At 39.1% G+C, this 20,762-nt stretch overlaps 1 protein-coding gene and 1 long non-coding RNA gene across 7 annotated transcripts in view; both read left to right on the top strand.

Annotated features, from left to right (window-relative positions):
• LOC309864468 overlaps window positions 1-20,762 on the top strand; it is a 664,253-nt gene that overhangs the window by 239,062 nt on the left and 404,429 nt on the right. The window lies entirely within an intron of this gene.
• SMPDL3A (sphingomyelin phosphodiesterase acid like 3A) lies at window positions 2,418-19,636 on the top strand. 2 transcript variants are annotated; one of them, XM_082729980.1, is made up of 8 exons: window positions 2,418-2,858; window positions 8,042-8,255; window positions 9,412-9,556; window positions 14,083-14,179; window positions 14,920-15,089; window positions 15,541-15,721; window positions 17,278-17,402; window positions 19,001-19,636. In XM_082729980.1, the coding sequence occupies exons 1-8, from the start codon at window positions 2,747-2,749 to the stop codon at window positions 19,316-19,318; spliced, it is 1,362 nt and encodes a 453-aa protein (XP_082586106.1). In that variant the 5' UTR covers window positions 2,418-2,746; the 3' UTR covers window positions 19,319-19,636. The 2 variants fall into 2 exon arrangements, with proteins under 2 accessions (XP_082586106.1, XP_082586107.1); XM_082729981.1 differs by lacking the exon at window positions 2,418-2,858 and adding an exon at window positions 2,976-3,270.

Raw genomic sequence — 20,762 nt, 5'->3', positions numbered from 1 at the left:
AGGAAAATAGGGTAAATTTTTTTTTCATGAAAAAAAATGCAATATTCATTCAACCAGCCAGCTGATTTCAGTAAATTTCTATAAATTAATTCAGGATCCAATTAATTTACAGATATAAGCATGAGGAAACTTAATTTAACTTACAAAATTCACTATAATAATACTATTATCTGACTATTGGATTACCTTAATTACAATAATGAAGAGTAGAAAAAAACTACATTGCAACTATAGGATTTAACATTTGAATATAATTATTACCAAATGCCAAGATAAGATTGTCTGGCTAAGATGACCATTCCTAAAACTACAGAGTCTACCCACACCCCCTTTTTTTCAGTCGGAACCAGATCCAGAGTGGAGCCCAATGCAGGGTTTGAACCCACAATCCTGAGATGAAGGGCTAGATGCTAAACCAACTGATCTACCCAGCACCCCATACCTTTGTCTTTAGGAGCATGAAACATAACACTGAGAAAGGGTTTGCTTGGAATTGTTCAGACAACCTTTATGTTTGCTTCTGTTGAAGGACTGATTTCACTTAGTGATTACAGCCTAAGCTCCAATAGAAGCATGGATTCCGGCCTCTCTATCCTTAAAGATACAAGGCCTAGGATGGGGATTTGGCCACTTTGGCTTATTATAATTAGGCCAAATAACATCCTGCTGGCGTTTATTTCCATAACAACAAGTTTCACAGAGTGAAGAATTGGAAGGGTTTTGGGTGGCCTAAATGAGAACAAAATTACAATTACAATGACAAAGAACCAGGGTGACAGTTGTGGACCAAATGTATTTTTCCGGGAAGGTAATTAACAAGTGCTTTTGCATCCCAAATGTTTACAGGGTGGTTGCACATCATATTTCTTCAAGCAGTATTCTAACTCCTACAGTAATCTGCCAGTGTACTAACTTTTCTGGTTTGTCCTTTTTGTTTTTGTTTTTAACATAGTTAATAGAAAAGGGAAAATTACCAAGTCTACAGGCAATTTGACCAACAGGCCCTGGAAAAACATTTGTGAAATCCCAAGGTCTGCAAACTTGAGTAAAGGCTGTCTTGTGAAATCCACACTTGGACCACTGGTGATGAGTAAGCAGCAGCTTCCACTCTGTCATATGTGTTCTCTCTCACCCGAATGTACACCCTCACAACAAACAATTCCTCCATCTGGAACATGAGGACTTGTCAAAACATGTCCAAAGTTAAGGTGAAAACCCAGAGATATTGAGGCACTGGCGCTTTTCTCTTCTTAGAGAGTAGGAATAAAGGAAAACAAAAGAAAGCAGAAGTAGTAGAAGGAGGAATGATGTTTCTACTCATTGTCTTTTTAGGATTTCAAGCATTTCTGAAGTTTCATAATGTGCAGGTGGTATTTTATGCTTACTTACTGAAGAAGTGTTTCACAATCAATTCACTTCCACTAAAGCTTATTGGAAACTGGGGGGAAGGGGTATGGAGAAGACTGAAAATTGCTACTTTTTCACTTAAAAAAAATCCTTTTCCTATCTTTGAAAATGTTTGGGATAGAAACGCACAAGTTATTTTACTGTCCTTAAAGATATTCTCTCTCATCTGTTCACCATTTTTTCCCGGGCCCATCTTCCTCCATACTTTTGAGGTTGTGGACTGAGAAATTCCAAAGACCATTCTGTCCACCACTGGAAAGCATTTTGGTTCTAGAAAGGCTTTTGAATTATCCTAAAACTGAGGCAGGACTTAAGCACTGTGGCAATACAGGAAACAAAATGGAGGCACCTTGATTCGCATTTCAAAACCCTTTTGATGTGACACTTTTCCAGTAAATTACACAGGACACCATATAAGATTTCCTCTGATGAGAAACAAACACATGTAACAACCTCTTTTATGAGGTTAGTCATTCTGCAGGATATATTCCCCCCCCCCCAGAAGGAATTCCGTGCCCTACAAATTTAAGCTATATGCTTTTTATCTTAAAGAGGCCAGCATCCTCATACCATAACTGGTAAAAGAAGGAACACAGAACCCAAAGTACTTTGGGGATCTTGGCTCCATTGTCAGACTAAGTATTTTAAAAAATTTCTTGGAAGAGTAAAATCAGCTGGCTCTACTTAGGCTTTTTTGCATCTCTGGACTGCATAAAGCACAAAGTTAGATATTGTTCTAACTCAGTTGTAAATGAGCAAACCAAACCCCCCAAACAATCAAAAACCTAAAACCTAGTGTTTTGGGGCAGTGTTCTCAAACATCACCATCACTTTAGCATCACCTGGAGGGCTATTAAAAACACAAATTACTGGACAGCTCGTCCCCTCCCTCCTGAGTTTCCGATGTCATTGATCTGGTATGGGACCTGGGAATTTTCATTTCCCACGAAGATTCCCAGCTAGTGCTGATGCTGTTGGTGTAGGGACCGCCCTTCGAAGTCCACTGTGCTATCCAAAATTTCTGATGACCTACTCCAAATTATGGTACTTCAAGTTTCTCTGCATGTGTTCCGGAAAGGAGCCCCATCCGTTTGGTGCCAGTGCCATTTAGAAAGATGATTTGTTTGGGGTTTACCCAAGCACATTCCTTCCTACGCCAGTCACTGACGCGAAGACATAAGAGGGCAGATAATCGCCGGACAGTTGCAGAAGGTCAAACGAACCCACTCGTTGCGGAATCTACCCTCGCACGTGACCGCTGGACGTCTACACCCTCATCCTCCTGCCTCCTCTCCACCCCCGGGCCAGACAGCCCCAGGATCCCCGGCCTTGACCCGCGATGGCGCTGCTGGGCGCGCTTGTCTGCTGCCTGTTGGTCGTCTCGCATTGCCTTCCCGGGCTCGGACTGCCCCTGGCGCCCGGTGGCAGCCCGAGTCCCGCTCCGGCGGTGGGTGAGTCCGCGACCCTTTCCCCGCGGGGAGTTGCGGGAGAGCGCAGAGTTCAAGCTCCCGCGCAATTCGTGAAAAGTGCATGGGGGCAGCAGTGCGCCCCGGCCGGGGCCGGTGGGGAGTGGAGCCCCAGACGCGCGGGGCGCTGGGAGGAGACGGTGACTGCGGGACGAGACCGCGGAAGGTCGGGCTGGGTCAGCACCCAGCCAGTGGGGGCGCTGCAGGGGGCGAGGGGTTGCGGAGGCCAGACTCCTCCGGGCGTCCTCGGAGAAAGGAGATCTCCGCGTGTCTCAAGGAAAACCGAAGCTAGAAGCTGCGAGTCCAGCGTTCCCAGAGGGCCCGAATCTGCCCAGAACACGGGGGAGCTGCGGAGTTTGCTCTTCCCCACGGGGATGCACATTTCAGTGGGACTCAGGTAGTCTTCTGTCCTGCTCGCCGGGTTCGGTGGCCTTTTCTTCCCACTCCAACAGCGGAGGACCATCACGGTCCCGAAGCTACCCACCTCTTAGTCTATGTTAGAACTCGGGGAACCTTCATATCATTTTACCTGAATGCCCCTGGGTTCTCTGTGGGTGGGACCAATTGTACTCATTCTTAACACTTTAAGGTAGTAGCTTTTGCCTTGGTGGTTCTCAAAGTGTGGTGTGGGACCAGCAGCATCAGCGTTACTTAAATTTGCCGGAAAGGCAGGTTTCTAGCCCACCCCAGACCTTTGGAATACGAAACTCTGAGAATCGGGGCTCAACAAACTGTTTAACGAATTTTAGGTTTTAGGATGCCTTTTGAGCTTTCAGTTTCAAAGATCAAGGAACCCCCTGCCTCCCTCCCTCCTCTCTTGGAAAAGAATGGCTTTGTTAGAGGGAGGAAATTTTGATAGGTGGAGTTCTGTTCTGTATTTTGGGCATAGCTGTCTCTGAAACTCTGCAGTGTTTGGTGCTGAAACCTCGCTTCTCTGAGGCTCTCGCTGTCTCACACGACTTTGAAAATGCTCTGAAAACACACCTCCTCTTTGTCCAAGAGCCAAGTTCTCATGATTCAGCTGTCAGGCAGTTGAGAGCAGGAACTGTGAATCTGGTTTCCCAGTTGTCAGTCATAACAAGAAATTGTCCCAAAATACTTACGCACACTGGTCGCTGCTTTTTATTAAGGCTAGTTGTTTTTCTTTAATTATGGACTGTTTAGGATTTTGAGATAAAATGTCCCAGGTTGCGTGGGACATTTACTGTTGTAATGTAAATGGCAAATTTACTGTTTAGCTTTAGCAATCTGATAGCAGAGGGTCTCAGTGACAGCTTTCTGATGTGTCGGGAATCTTCACTTACACTTCTCTGTTTTGATAGGGAAGCTAAGGGGCTGAGTCACTTAGGGTGTGGGTAGAGATGGAGTAAGTGGGTTTAAAGACCTGCAGACGTGTTGACTCAGCAGTTTCACGGGTTATATTATTTTACTTGTTTTCTATTTGATGTGACTCTCTCCTCCTGACCACATCCCAAATTGCTTCCTTTGCAACACACACCATGACAGGCCTCTGCTTGTTTGATGTGTGTTGTGTGTAAATTCCCAGTCATGTCAAGCCCTAGGGGTCAGAGGACAACATCCAGGGAGACCTTACCTGAGTGTGTTTGTCTACAACTCTTTAGAATTAGGGGCACCAGGGTGGCTCAGTAGATTAAATGTCTGTCTTTGGTTCAGGTAATGATCCTAGGGTCCTGGGATCAGGTCCTGCACCAGGCTTCCTGCTCTGTGGCAAGCTTGTTTCTCCCTCTCCCTCTGCCTGCTGCTTCCCCTGCTCATGTTCTCTGTCTCTCATTCTCTCTCTCTGTGTCAAATAAGTACATAAAATCTTAAAAAAAAAAAAAAGAATTAGTAGGTCAGAGCCTGCAGAAATAATTTGGTAGGAACTGACATTATAAGCAAGCAAACAAAAATACCAATTTGAAACAATAACCATATGTCCAAATATCTGAATTATGGTTTACTAGGTTCTTTAGGATAAATTAGAATGTTTTTAGATAAATTATAAGGGTTTTTTTTTTGTATCGTTTTGAGCATTTATTTATATATATTGAGAACACACACAAGCATATACACATACATTTATGGAAATCTTGTTAAATATTATAAGAGAAAAATCATCGTGGAGTGAAAAGAACTTGGGATTGCCAACCAGAGAATCTGTAGCAGAGTGTGGACTCTGCCACAGGCCAGGTTTGTGGCCTTAGACACACACACACACACACACACACACACACACACAGAGTACTTTATCTCTAATTTCACTAGAGGTGGGAGGTGAGGACTCCAGAGGTTCATTATTCATAAATCCCAGGTTAAGAAGCTGGCAGAGTTCTCTTGGCTTCTATTTAAAGACTTTCTTTAGTGCATCTAAATAATTACCCCCTCACTTATCTGGATCTGGCAATGCAATGTAGTGGAAAGAGCACTCGACTGGAAGTCTGGAGAGACTTGTTCTGGTTCAGCTTTCATTACTGAGTCACCGAGTGATCTTGAGGAAATCCTGAAACCTGCCTGTGCCTAATTAAAGAATGTTTACTGAGGGCCCACTATAGGTCAGACATCTTCTAGTTGCAAAGGATCCATGAATCTAGGTACTAGAGATGTGTTCTTAACATGTTTCCAGTTTGGGTTTATAAAATTTTAATATATTATCTCGTGTATCTTCATCATCACATTATCTCATGTAGGTGTTGTCATCTACTTTACATGAGGCAAGTGGGACAGAAGGACATTTGAAGGTGAGCGCACACAAGAGACAAAAGTAGTGCAGTGGTTAAGAGCAGCACGGAAACTGGAGTTAGATTTCCTGAATCTCTGTCTCAACTCTGTTGTGTCTGACACACGTGACTTGAATTAATTTTTGTGTGCTGCAATTCCTTACCTGTAAATTGGAAATAATGATAAGTTAATTCATGTAAAGCATTAAAAAAAAAAACCAGTATGACACTTACAGTAAGTACTTGATAAATTCTAACTCTTACTTGGAAATGAGGAGGTTCAATCTCAAGTTCAAGCTTGGGGTCAACTAATAACAGTATAACTAACATCAAGTTTAGTTACCTAGATGCCAGGTATCTTCTAAGAACTTTATTTCTACTAAATCACTTAACTCTCATACAGGAGGCAGTGATATTCTTCCCATTTTGCAGAGAAAACAAGTCAAGATCACACTGTTAGATTAGTAAGTGGAGCTTGGATTGACTGATTGGTTTTTAAAGTCTATTTGAGAGAAAGACAAAGAGCAGGGTGAGGAGGGGCAGAGGGAGAGGGAAAGAGAGACTTTAGTAGACTTTGTGCTGAGCATGGAGCTCCATGTGGGGCTCGATCTCGTGACTCTGCGATCAGAACCTTAGCCAAAACCAAGAGGTGGGAGCTCACCCAACTGTGCTGCTCAGGCGCCCCTTGAGCATGGATTGAAAGTCATGGTAGTCTCACTTTGGAGTCCCCACTCTTAACCGCAACACTATACTGTTCTGTGTGCAGTTTATTGTACCTTAACATTCTGCAAGCAATTAAAAAAATGTTTGCATAAAAATAAGATGTACTGTATATTTAAGCGCCAAGAAGGACAGACTCCAGGATGATTCTGAGCTGCTTGCCAACGCTGCTTTGTGTGCTAGCTAAAGTATGTCTAAGCTAAAAATGAAAGTTGGAGTATTTTTCTGCACTAAAGAATAAAATAAATCACTCTTGGCAAAGGTTTTCAAACGGGAACAGAATACCAAGTAACTGATCATAAAGACTGCTTTATGTCTACTTTCTTCTGGCTCTTTTGTCTACCACTTCTTAGCTGTCAACTTAAATATATCACAAAATTGTAACAATGTTGTGGAGAAAAAAACCACCCAAATATAACTTACCTTTTCCACCTTAACAAGTTAACTGTTTGCAGTTTTTTGCTCTATTATTCCAGCTTTGGGTTCTTTTCAGGTGTTTGCTCACATCCATACTCAGTCTTGGTCATCTTCGTCCAGACAGATGAAAGTTCACCTTCTACTTGTTTGCTCCACTTTTCTGCTGTAGGATCTGCTGCTATGTCACATCCGATGTCTCTCTGAGACAACTTATCATCAGAGTGAACTCAAAATTGAAAGTGTGAAAAAGCCTCAATATTAAAATAATTTATTGACTACAAATGAGAAGGCAGCAAAATCATAGACTATATAGGTAAATGAGGTATAAGCAAACTGGAGAACCTTTCAAAATGGGGTTCAGATTTTGACTCTGCCTTTTATTAGCTGTGTATACCTGAACAAATTTCCTAATTAACCCAGCATTCATTTCTCAACTCTAAAATGAGAATAGTGATTCCCACTTCAAATTTTGAGAACAAAATGACATAGTGTATTTAGTTTCCTTATTATAAGACCCGGCACAAATGCTTAATAAAGAGTGGTACTTCTGTGATTATTTGTACTACTGTTTCCTTTAATGGAAATTAAAGAATCTTTCCCCTGCTCTCAGGTGGGTTCTCGGTTTCTCCCTGAGGTTTCATCCTCTTTAACAAATGCTTTCCTTAATATCACTAACATTTGGTACAAGCGTACATTAGGAGATGTTCCTGTATTTAGTACCCTTTTAGGGCTTCTGGCAATCCCTACTTTTGGCTTAAAGCTAGTATTAAAATGTTATATTCTTTTTCCACTAATGTTGAGAGGCAAGGATTTTCAAGAAAGTAGGAGTGAGATTTAGTTCCTCATTCTGCAATCTCTTCACTGTGGAACCCTAACAGACCATATCATGGTTCTATGTTAGTTTTTCCACAAGAAGAACATAAATAATTTCTAAAACCTTAAATTCTGCAAGGAAGGAAACATACTATTAAGACAGGATATATATTATTAGTGACCTCCTAGAAGGATCTCTCCCTATATTTCATTATGCAACTTATGTTTGTTATGTAGTCTTTGTTTGGTAGTCATGCTGTCCCTGAGCTCTTGAGTGCTGACACGTGTAAGTAGTAAATTTTGGTAAATTCTTCCTACTGTCTTTGGAATCCTTATCTTCTGACAGGGAAGTGTTGTATTTACCTTCAGGGCAAATGAATATTTCAATCCTTAAGGCCTTCCTCCATCCCAGGGAGGACTGTCTCTAGTTTTTCTGTAAATATTTTGACGGGAATTCCTAAACACAAGTAGATTTAACACCATTTATTTTCTAATCAACAGGACAGTTTTGGCATGTGACTGACTTGCACTTAGACCCTACTTACCACATCACAGATGACCACACAAAAGTGTGTGCTTCATCTAAAGGCGCCAATGCCTCCAATCCTGGCCCTTTTGGAGATGTTCTGTGTGATTCTCCGTATCACCTTATTTTGTCGGCATTTGATTTTATTAAAAATTCAGGACAAGAAGCATCTTTCATGATATGGACAGGGTAAGTGATTATATATATACCGTTAGTTATTCAATATTTACCTACAGTGTCCTAAGCTTCATTAGAATGCTGAATTCCTATAAAGATTAACTGGGCTTTAAGTTAAGAATTATTTGGGTTTTAAAAATACTATGTCCAATTAATCATTAGATTATTAGAGATAAGGAAGATTTTAGAAGTCTCAGAACTTTAATTTTTTTTAGAATACAGGCTCTAGAAAAATGTTGGTGTTAGCTAAGAGATGACTTCACAGACAGAACACTTATATCAGTGTTTTGAGGTGTTTTTAATGTGATAATAGGTCTTGATTAAATAATCAAAAACAAAAGACTACAATGGGAGTTAACCTGTTCTAGCAATTTTGTAAATATCATCTTCTGGTAGTATAATTAATTAATTCTATCTGTCATGACAGAGTGATGAGATCTATATTTCCTGTGCCAGCAATAATAACCATGGTGTTATTTAACTAATTTATACATTATAATTCACTTAACCTTTACAATTTATATTATTGTTATTCTGATTTTATAGATGAAGAAATGTAGGCTGAGCTTCTAAGTAACTTGTTCAAGTGCACATAGCTAGTAAGTGGCAAACCCAGGCATTTTAGCTCTGGAATCTGTGCTTTTAGTTGCTAAAATACTTGCCTCTCATAAATCTTCAGTCAGGCAGAATAATAGGCTTTGTATTTGTATTACACAGATTTTTAAAAATAGAACTCCCTGTGGGAGAAAGGTAAATGAAGAATAGCTGATCAGCCCTTCAGCAGTCATCTGTTGTTTTGTTGTGGAAGGTGTGCGGTTCACCTTCAGGGTAACAAGGCATCATGCATAAATCTAGTGACTTTTTATAGAAATTGATTTTGTTCTTGGGGTGCCTGGGTGGTCAGCTGGTTAAGCAGCAGACTCTGGATTTCAGCTCAGGTCATGATCTAAAGGTCCTGGAATAGAGCCCCACACCAGACTCCACACTGGGCAGGGGGTGTGCTCGAGGGTTCTTTCTCCCCCTCCCCCTCTGCCCCTCTCCCTGCTTGGATCCTCACCTTCTACCCCTCCCCCTCCCCATACTCCTTCTCTAAAATAAACAAATAAATCTTAAAAAAAAAAAAGTTTAGAAATTGATTTTGTTCTCTACGATTCTGTATCCTTTTCAGGGATAGCCCACCTCATGTTCCAGTGTATGAACTCTCAACAGATAAAGTCATAGATGTGATTGCTAATATGACAAACACCATCCGGACTGTCTTTCCAAATCTTCAGGTGTTCCCTGCACTGGGTAATCATGACTATTGGCCGCAGGTAAATTTGATTTCAACTTTCAAAAGTGTGTTTTTTTTTTTAATATTTTATCTATTTATTTGAGAGAGAGAGAGAGAGACAGAGTCAGAAATAGTGACAGAGATAGCAAGAGCAAGCACAAGCAGGGAGAAGTGGGAGAAGCAGGCTCACAGCTGAGCGGAGATCCTGATGTGGGGCTCCATCCCAGGAGCCTGGAATCATAGCCTGAGCTGAAAGCAGACACCCAACTCACTGAGCCACCCAGGTGCCCCCAACTTCCAAAAGTGTTTAAAGGGTTTTTCCCATCGGGAGTGTCAAAGCTATAACAATAACTAGCTGGTGGTAAGCCATGGGATTGGGGCTCATGGTGGTGGAGTGTGCTCTTAATGACTATTGAAGAAGGTAAGACAAGTGCTTTAGAGACTTCAAAGTGATTCTTAGTAATCCATAAAAAGAGTTACATCCATAGTGAGTTTTGGAAGCAAATTGCCTTAGTTTGATTTTTGTTTTCCTTCATATTCTTCTTTAATTTCTACTTTCTTTTGAATAATTTTGTTGTTCATTCACATTTCCATGATAAGTTTAGCAAGGAAGTTTAATATGGACAAATGTTTACATCTTGCAGTATTTCTATCACGCATACAAAGTTCTCCACACTCTGATCTATGTTAGATTATGATTAAAAACAAAAGCGTAGGGGTGGTTGGGTGGCTCGTTTGGTTAAGCGTCTGCGTTAGGCTCAGGTCATGATCCCAGAGTCTTGGGATTAAGCCTCTTGTCATGAACCCTGGTCAGCGGGAGTCTGCTTCTCCCTCTCCTCCCTGCTCAGGCTCTCTCTCCGAATCTCTGTTTTTCTCAAATAGATAAATAAAAAATCTTAAAAAAACAAACAGATAAATATAGCAAACTATCGTAAGTACCAAAGAGGAGGTTCCTGTTCAAGTCCAGTTTATCTAATTAAGATGTGATTCAAGATAGAGATTATGTTCAGAATATTTGCCTCCTGATAAGCCCAGGTCTCAAACTATTAGAGTGGCTGTTTGCAAAGCAGCCTGTAGATAACTGTGGGATGTTGGGCCTTGCCTACAGGGTCCTGTTAGAACAGAGCAGTGTAGAATCTTAGACTTACACAGATTCAAGAGATCTCAGAGATTGTTTTTTAGCTGAGCGCTTGGCAAACTGTGACCTATGGTCCAATCTGGGCCTGCACCTTGTTTTTGTTAATGAAATTTTATCATATCACAGCCATGGCTCTTCTTTCTGTATTGCTTGTGGCTGATTTTTTTATTTTGCACTAGAACAGCAGAGTAAAATTGTGGCTGCAAAGAATGTATGGCCCATAAGCTTAAAATATTTATTATTTGGCCCTTTGTAGGAAACGTTTGCTGGCCCTTGGTCTAGATCAACTCTTCATTTTATAGACGAGAAAGACAGAGGCCCAGAAATGTTGTATTGCTTGTTCACATGCTCAGAATCCCTTGGTGGTAGAGCCCACATCCCGGATCTTTGGTGTTCAATTAGACTAACATCCTTTCATATATCCCTTGTTCTTGCTGGATTCACAGGCTCAGTATTCCTGAATGTGGTGTTTTTTTTTTTTCCCTACTCCCTTTGTCTAGATGTATCTCCTTGCTTAGAATGTCTTTTCCATCTCATTTTAAAAGAATGCTTCATGAGGGGTTTGATCACCTAAGCGCCGTGATTTTGAAAAGCTGTACTCTAGGATGAGCTTAAGTTTCGAGAAACTTCTTGACATTGGCCTCCAGGCTTGAGACGAACAATAAATACATTAGTCTTTGTGAGTCATCCGTGTAAGCCGGTGGTCAACTTTGTTACTGCTGAGATGTTAGACCACACAGGGCAGAGGCTTGGGAATGTCCTAAAAGATAGATTTATTTATTTATTTATTTATTTATGTATTTGAGAGAGAGAAAGAGAAGAGTGAGTGAGAGGGGGAGTCACAGGGGGAGAGAGAGAATCTTGAAGCAGACTCCCCGCTGAGCTCAGAGCCCGATGTGGGGCTCAGTCACAGGACCCCAAGATCATGACCTGAGCTCAAAACAAGAGTTAGCTGCCTAACTGACCGAGCCACCAGATGCCCCAAGCACCTTGTTTTTACATGCTTTAGGTGACAGGCAGATTAGTGTAGTGGAGAACATGTGGGATTTAGAGTTATAGTCACTGGAATATAAAACCCTATGGTGCTCTGCTCCTAATAGCTTGACCAGCTTGGATAATTCACTTAATGTCCTTGACCTATAAGTCACTAATTTGTAAATAGGAGCAAGAATACCTGCCCTGGAGAGTTTTTGTGAGAATTAATGATAATACATGAAAAGTCCATAGCTTCCTACCTGGCACATACTAAGCCCTCAGTAAGTGGAGTGGTAGTTATTACAACAGTAAGCAGTGACATGGGATCCATCTTTCCTAACTCCTTTGGGGATTTGTTTCATCTTCTTTTTGTGAAGTCAAATCCTGTAATAATTCAACGGTATAGATGATATCCAAATTCTAAAATAGATCCTACTACATGTATAGCTAGGGTGTATTGGGCAGCCTGTATACCTTAAAGAGTTAGTTTTTTTCCCATTCTAGCTTATAACTTTATATCTGAAAATCTCCTTTCTATTATTCTCCTTCCACCCTTCCTCCCCAATTTCCGAAATGTCAAATGTAATATGCAAAAATAACAAATTCTCAACAAATTCCCACAACAAATTCTTCTACAGATGGAGAGCTGAGGTTGAATTCTGGTGAATTATGTTAGTAACAAATCAAGCAAATAATTTGTTAAGTATTATTTCTCTATTATAATCTCATAAACATGCACACAAACATAGTTACATAAGCATACACATACAGGTGCACCTCCCCACCCATTACATCAGCAGTAGATATTAGCGTGGGCAGCCTGGGGATTTCTTCCAGTCACCACCCAAGGAGGCAGTCTGGGCCAGGGTCCTCATTTACTCCTACACTGGCAAGGCTGGTGCCAACAAACTTACGGGTGAGTCACTTCTCATTATACCTCGTTTCTCGGCAGTGCTCATGTCACAGCCAAAGAGGATTGAGATGATGGCATAGTACAACAGATAATTGGACATAGGAGTGATGGTGGAGAGACCTGGGATTTAGACCGAACTCTGGAACTGACCAGCTGTCCCTGGATGAATCATCTAACTTCTCTGGTGCTCATATTTCTCACATCTAAAGTTGAGAGGAGAGTCTAGTGTGATTTTACATAATTTTAAGATTATACATGACCATACTGGTATGTTGGCATGGCTAACATCAATGGCTAACCCTTTAAGGTTTTTGATGTTGATAATGATAACCAATTTTTAATCAAAATCCAGATTGACCTGTAAGTCTTCGTGTGATTTTTCAGACAGATAATTCTGGTATCTGACATGAATTTCAATATACTTAGGATAGTTAGTTCTAGTTAGAACAAGTCATTTGGATATTACATTTCCTCAATGTAGTTATATTTTCATCATGTATGAGGGATATGTATTAGGAATTAATGTGCCTTGGATGTCACCTGAAGAATAACTAAGCATTTTAACTAATGCTGACAGGAAACTCCTTTAAGAAATAAGCCCATATCACCAATATGCAGAAGAATATGAGGAGTGTAGAAAAATGGCTTCAGTTTATTAATGCAATTTTTTAAAACAAAAAATAGGAATACTTATGAAATTTCACACATGATTTGTGTATTTTTATTCAGTATGTACTTTCTTAAAGTTTAGGGTTTTTTCCCCCTTCCTTAAAGCTTATGTCACCATAAAGATTCTTACTATAATATGATAAATTGGGATGATAAAAATACTTTGATAATAAAAAATGTTTTATATACATGTTGTCTAAAAAATCAAAACCTGTTGCTATAAAGAGACTTCTTCAAATCAAAAGCATGTGTTTATAAATTTTCATTTAAGAAGTTCAGAAGTTTTATACTGGGGTGAGCATTCCAGAGGACTTGGTTTAGTTCTAAAATCATGACATTTCCTCCATTCTATTAGCGTACTATATCAGGCCCTGCGTGTTCGGGCTCAAACCCGCCTCTGTGACTCTTTGATGAGCTCATTCCCACATCCATCCTATATACTGGCCAACCAGCACAAGTGCTTTTCTCTGTATATACACTGTGTGTGCTGGCATCTGGGTCATTGTCTTTGCTTTGATGCCCTTTCTTTTCAACTCAGCCTGGTTTGTATGCTCTCTTCACTTTCCGCCCTGACGCTATGGGCCAGACTCAATTATTCATGTCTCTACCCTCCTAGAACCTTTGTGGTATCACCTGCACATGGTCACATTGTCTTATAGGTGACTATATATATATATATATATATATATATATATATATATATATATCTCCTTATGTTATAAATTCAAATTCCTGAAAGAGCAAACCTATCTCATATTCATCCTTGTGTCTCCTGAAGTCTAACATAGTAGTATGTGCTCAAGTAATGCTAAAATTAGTTAACCCATGTCTCTTTAAAGTTTCAATGGTGGGTTATATTGTTTGTGGGCAGGATCAACTACCTGTAGTCACCAGCAAGGTGTACAATGCAGTAGCAGACCTCTGGAAACCCTGGTTAGATGAAGAAGCTCTTCATACTTTAAGGAAAGGTAAGTGAAAGATGTATTCATCCCTGTTTCATCTCTATTTTTATTCGTGTTGTTTAGGCTAAGATCTTTAATGTTCAGACGGGTGTAGTCTTTCTGGATATGCCCAGATTTCTGGAGGCCGTAAGTCATCTTTGAAAGCTGAGGAGAGGCAGGGATGGTGAGTGGATCTGGGGCAAAGAGAGCAGGTCCAGGGTCAGGGGCTAGGTTTGAAAGTACCATTGCAGCAGCCCCTTGGGTGTGGTCACCACCAGATCGTGGGTATGAGTCTCCCCCACCCCGGAGACTGTAGCAGCTTTGGTTTCTCTGACATCTCTTCCATAGCAGTCTCTGGCAAGGTCAAAATGGGTTCCCATTTTTGCATTTTGTATTTCACGCTCTCATCTTAACTCCCCAAACATGCAGAAGTAGAAGTTCACGCACTAAGATTTCTTTTCAAAAATTTGGAACCTGGTTGCCTAGTGCCCAAACACTTTATTAGCATTTCATCTGACTATTGGATACACCTGTTGTGATTAGCTCAGTATGTGGAAGGGCTGCCGCTGGACCTGGCACACAGTAGGTTCTCAGTAAGTGTTAGACCTGATTCTTATTTAATGACAGCCTGTGTACGTACAAACTAAATGATTACAAATAAGTATAACCTTTCCAACTGGCTTGTAAACCGTAATTAAGAATTTGCCTTCATAGTCACTGTGAATCTCTGTGTTTTTCTAGAGTGTGTCTTAAATTTCTTTTTATAGGTGGTTTTTATACACAGAAAGTATCACCTAACCTGAACCTTAGGATCATCAGTCTAAACACAAACTTGTACTACGGCCCAAATATCATGACTCTGAATGAAACGGACCCAGCAAATCAGTTTGAATGGCTAGAGAGTATACTGAGCACTTCTCAGCAAAATAAAGAGAAGGTAGATCCCAGACACAAAATTTATCAGGGGATAAAAGGGGCTAAATGTGTGTATTTATTAACTTGAGTGGGGTCAGGTATTAGTAAAAGTATTAAAATTTGAAGATGTTTTCACATGAAATACCTTATGGTTTAATTCACTCTGTTGTATTTTTGTTTTGTTTTGCTTTGCTTTTAATGCTTTGAGGATTGATACCTGTTTTTTTATTTTAAAAAATTGTGACCAAGGTCACAGTTACCAAATATCATCAACAGTGTAGTTTAAATGATATTAATATGATATTGATAGTTTTATAATTTCATCTTTTTTGGTGATAGGAAAGGTAGAGATGGGATATTAGCTTTTTAATTTTTAATTAATATAATTTCAGTCTTGGGTATCCAAATGTTAGTTGGTTGTGGTAAGTGTGCAAAAAGATTCTCATTGGTCATCCTTGTGTTTCTATTTCCAGGTGTACATCATAGCACATATTCCGGTGGGTTATCTGCCCTATTCAAGCAGCACCACAGCAATGAGAGAATTCCATAATGAGAAATTGATAAATATTTTTAGAAAATACAGCAGTGTCATTGTAGGACAATTTTATGGACACACTCACAGAGATAGCATGATGGTTCTCTCTGATGAAAAAGGTAATATGATATTCTGTTTGCATCTCCCCAGTCCAAGATGCTAGAGCAGAGCAGTGGCTAGCTGGTAATCTTGAACTGATCCAGCAAATTAAAAGTTTCACTAAGTCAACCTGCCAGCGATAGATTTTTCTGAATTATCTTCTATGCTTATAAGTCAAGTGTCTAATTTATATTTAGACCTGCAATTGTGTTTCTCCCTATTTGTCCCATGGGGCCATCATCATTTGATAGCTGTCAACAAAAAAGTCTCTGAAACCCTCAGCTTACTCCACTTTTCTTTTAGATCCTCAAGTTTGGAGAAATACTGCTGTTCATTATTTACCTCCTAGACCCAAGTCTCTTTTGACATGACTTGTTTTATTTCTCAGAATTTAATTAACAAAATACAATCTACCGTTGGTTTAAAATATATCAAATACTTAATTTTTTTTTAAGATTTTATTTATTTATTTGACAGACAGAGATCACAAGTAGGCAGAGAGGCAGGCAAAGAGAGAGAGAGAGGGAAGCAGGCTCCCTGCTGAGCAGAGAGCCCGATGCTGGACTCCATCCCAGGACCCTGAGATCATGACCTGAGCCGAAGGCAGCGGCTTTACCCACTGAGCCACCCAGGCGCCCCTCAAATACTTAATTTTAAGTGTAAATCAACATTGTCGTCTACTCAGGATTAAAAGAAAAAGAAAAAAAAATAGAAGATTGAGCGTTAAACAAACAATGATGACCTATTTTTAAAGATGATTTCCTCACAAGAAGAGGAAATTGGGCGTTAACAAAATAAGAGTTCTGATTTTAGAGTAGTGAGCCAGGAAAAAATATATATGCATATATTTTTTCAGCAATTGGGGAATGTTTTTGAAATACATTACCTCTTTTGTCTACAATGAATAAACTTGGTTAAAAAAATGACGAGTTTTCAGCATTTGATAGCATTTTTACTCAGAAATTTAGTCCTATAATAACTATGTATTAGAAACATGGTGACACTAATCAGATTCTTATGTGTCATTATTGGTTGTTGTTCTAGATAGATGTATAGAACAAACTAGTTTTGTATCTGTGTGTGTGTATTTGTAATACTTGGGTTTTGTTATTATGAAAAATTTCAAATATACCCCAAAGCAGAAAATAATAAAACAACCCCCATGTACCATCACTTATATTTAACACTATCAAGATTTTGCCACATTTGCTTTACCTATTCATTTTTTAATTCTTTTTTCTTTTCCTCAAGTATTTGAAAATGAATCTCAAACATTAGATCTATTTTAGCCCTACGTTCTTCTATTTGCATTGCTAAAATATGTGACTAGCTTATATAATCATAATATGACTGACTTACCTAACAAGATCAACAATAATCATCTAATACCATATCAGAATAAAGATTCCTCTATTTTCTCAAGTGTCTTTTTATAGTTGTTTCAAGTCCGGATTCATCAAGGATCATATGTCATTTGACTGTTTCATCTGTTAATGTCTTAATCTTGAATTTGTTCATATTTTTAATAAAGTTAAAATCAATTAAAAAAACATTAATGTAAATATGTCTTATCCAGGAAGTCCAATAAATTCCTTGTTTGTGGCTCCTGCTGTTACCCCAGTCAAGAGTGTTTTGCAAAAACAGACCAATAATCCCGGCGTCAGACTATTTCAGTATGATCCTCATGATTATAAATTATTGGTGAGTTGGCACAATTTTAGAACTATGCTTGTCTTTGTACAGTTTTCATTAGTTTAGCTGAATGTTTTCAGTTTAACTATGTAGTTTCTATCTTGAAATCCTGTGATGTCTTCTTTTTTGTATTTGGCTTATCAGCACTTGCTAAGTATGGGTATAGGATGTCACCTTTTGGGAGGTGGTTTCTGTCCTCCTGAAGACTTCACATTCCTTTAGCACACTGGGTAGGGTCTGAGTTGTGGACTTGGATACATATTGAAGCTTTGCACTAAGCCCCATTTGTTACTAATTACTCTTCTCTAAAACACAGCTGTGCAGGTAACTGTAGATTCTGAAACCGTAATCTCAAAGAGTTGTTCTACCTAACTTCCTTGTCCCCAGTCCATTCCTCTGTAAAACGAGGCTTAAACTAAGTCTGACTGACCTCACAGAGTCGCTGCGAGGGTTATGTGAATGAATACATGTAAAGCACTTAGAAAAATGCTTGGTTTATAGTAAGCACTCGATACCTGTGGGCAAATTTTTTTTGTAGAGAAAATAAATTGAGCTGGACACTTATTTTTGAGACAAAAGTTCTCTGGAGCTTGTACACGATAATGTTATAGATCAATTTAGCCTCAAAAGTCTGGGTATTTTGCTTATGAGTACGGTCCCTTTTAATTAATTTAATTTGAAAAGAAATTTTCAATTAAAGTCTCTGTTGATGTAAATGCATTTTTTTCTAGGTAAGTTTAATGGGAGGTAGCTCTTTTATTCTGTAGAATGTGTTTTTATGAAGGAAGAAGGGCAAAGGAAGCGTGATTTAATTCATAAACACTAGATTAAATGAGGAAATAAAACAGTTGACTGAATTATTTTTACAACTATTAGTTTCCTTTTTATGGATCTGAGCATCAGACACACACACGTATACACACATATATATACTGACATGAAAAGTTGCCATGATACAGCACTGAATTATTTTTAAAAGTGCAAAACAGTGCATTGTGTAACTTCATTTTTTGAAAAATCCAAAAAGATAGTAAATGGGTATATATATTCTAAATATTTATATTTGTTTTGCACATAAAGTCTAGAACAACACACATACACTGGTGCTGATAAATGTTTAACAGTTGTCCATTGGGGGGAAAAGATACTTTAGTTTATAGTGCCAATTTCCATGATATAGATACTCCCATGAAGGCCAATTTAAAGCTGCCAAAGTGATGTCAGTTAACTTGCAAGATTGTTGAACATTTGATCACTGGCTCTGTGAGCTGATACAAGCTGTCTCAGAACATCACTGATTTACGTACAGTGATTTTATTAGCAGTGGTTACTTCTGAGGTGTGTGAATCAAAGCTTTTTATTTTGTACATCTTTCTGTATAGTTTAGACTATTTTCTATTATGTTCCTTCATTATTTTCGATTAAAAAATGTAATACAGATTTTTCTATTGGGTTTTTCTTTTTTAACAAAACCAATTCTCACTATTTTTAACTGGCTGCAACTTTAAATTAAGAATGTCATATAAATCCAAATAAGGACTCTTCTTGCTGTGCAGTACTTTATATGCCAAAGAATGAACCAAGCTTTGTGACTGTTTTTGATATAGGATATGTTGCAGTATTATTTGAACCTGACAGAGGCAAATCTAAAGGGAGAATCCGATTGGAAGCTGGAATATGTGCTGACTCAGACCTACAGCATTGAAGATTTGCAGCCAAAAAGTTTGTATGGATTAGCTAAACAATTTGCAGTCCCGGGCAATGAGCAGTTTCTAAAATACTACAATTACTTCTTTGTGAGTTATGACAGCAGTGTCATTTGTGATGGGAAATGTAAGGCCTATCAAATTTGTGCAATTTTGAGTCTTGATCATAGTTCCTATATAGATTGCCTCAAACAACTTTATATTAAGTACCATTCCTAATATTTCATTGTTTGTGTTCATAGAAAATGTAACATTCTGTTTCTGAGATCAGTGTGTGGAAATTGTTACATAATTCTTTGTGTGTTACTGAGTGGGTGAGCAGAATTCCTACCTTTGCTTTCTTTTTTATAATCCTCAAATGTTGATATTTGTAACATTCTAAATCTTTATTATATCTAAATAAAGATATATGTAATTGAACTGCCCATTTCTAGAATGCTGTCTGGACCTGAATACCTTATCTTCCAGTTTATATATCTAATTTAAACTCTTGTACACTTTTGAAATGGTCATTTATACAATAAAACAAATGATTTCTCCTCAAGTATGATGAATTGTTTTTATTTTTATATATTTATTTTTATTTAAATGTAGTTAACGTATAATGTATTATTGGTTTCAGAGGTAGAGGTCACTGATTCATCAGTCTTACGTAATACCCAGGGCTCATTACATCATGTGTCCTGCTTAATGCCCATCACCCAGTTACCCCATCCCCCACCTCCCTCCCCTCCAGCAACCCCAGTTTGTTTTCTATAATTAAAAGTCTCTTACGGTTTGTCTCCTTCTCTGATTTCATCTTGTTTTATTTTTTTTTCCGTGGTGAATTATTTTTAATAGGAAAAATTTCTTACTTTTTAAAAAAGATTTTATTTATTTATTTATTTGACAGAAAGAGAGAGAGATCACCAGTAGGCAGAGAGGCAGGCAGAGAGAAGGGGTGAAGCAGGCTCCCTGCCAAGCAGAGAGCCCAATGCGGGGCTCGATCCCTGGACCCTGAGATCATGCCCTCCGCCAAAGGCAGAGGCTTAACCCACTGAGCCACCCAGGTACCCCAGAAAATTTTCTTTAATTCACTCTTAAAAACTCCTGTGTAAACTGGGGTTTAAGCTGTTTAAATCTCATGTGTAAACTGAGGCTAACATTGTTTCCATACACGGTGTAGGGTTGAGAAAACCCCAAGGTCTCATTTGAGCCATCATGGGACCTGTGAACCACCACAGGACAGAAGATGCTTAGCAGTGTTTACTCAGTGAAGGAAGGGGAGTCCTTTTAGTAATGCTAATTTTTAAGGAAGAGAATGCCACAAGCTGTGCTTCTTGTAACTGCAGTACTAGCATAAGCCCGAGATCCTCGTCCAGGGCCTCACAGCAAATTATGGTTGAAAGGCATTGAACGGTATTAATATTTCTCAGAGAAATATGTGAGGATGCAGCAGTGCTGTTTTCTTTGTCATGATACTCCAAGAGAGGGAAAAAATGAGCCTTTGTTACAATTGTGGGATTGTTTTTGGCTTCTTCCATGGTTGCTTGCCTCTCACCAGCTTCTCTCAAGCTGTAGTTTGTGAGGCGAAGTGGGAGAATTTGAGTAGAAGAGCAGGTGAGGAGGCCCAGGGATTTAGGAAACCTCAGTACTTTGGTCAAGCAACAAGAAGAGTGAAGCT

This window comes from Mustela nivalis, assembly GCF_964662115.1.
Source record: "Mustela nivalis genome assembly, chromosome: 5".
NCBI classification, from domain to species: Eukaryota; Metazoa; Chordata; class Mammalia; order Carnivora; family Mustelidae; genus Mustela; species Mustela nivalis.
This window is presented reverse-complemented; position numbering and strand designations above follow the sequence as displayed.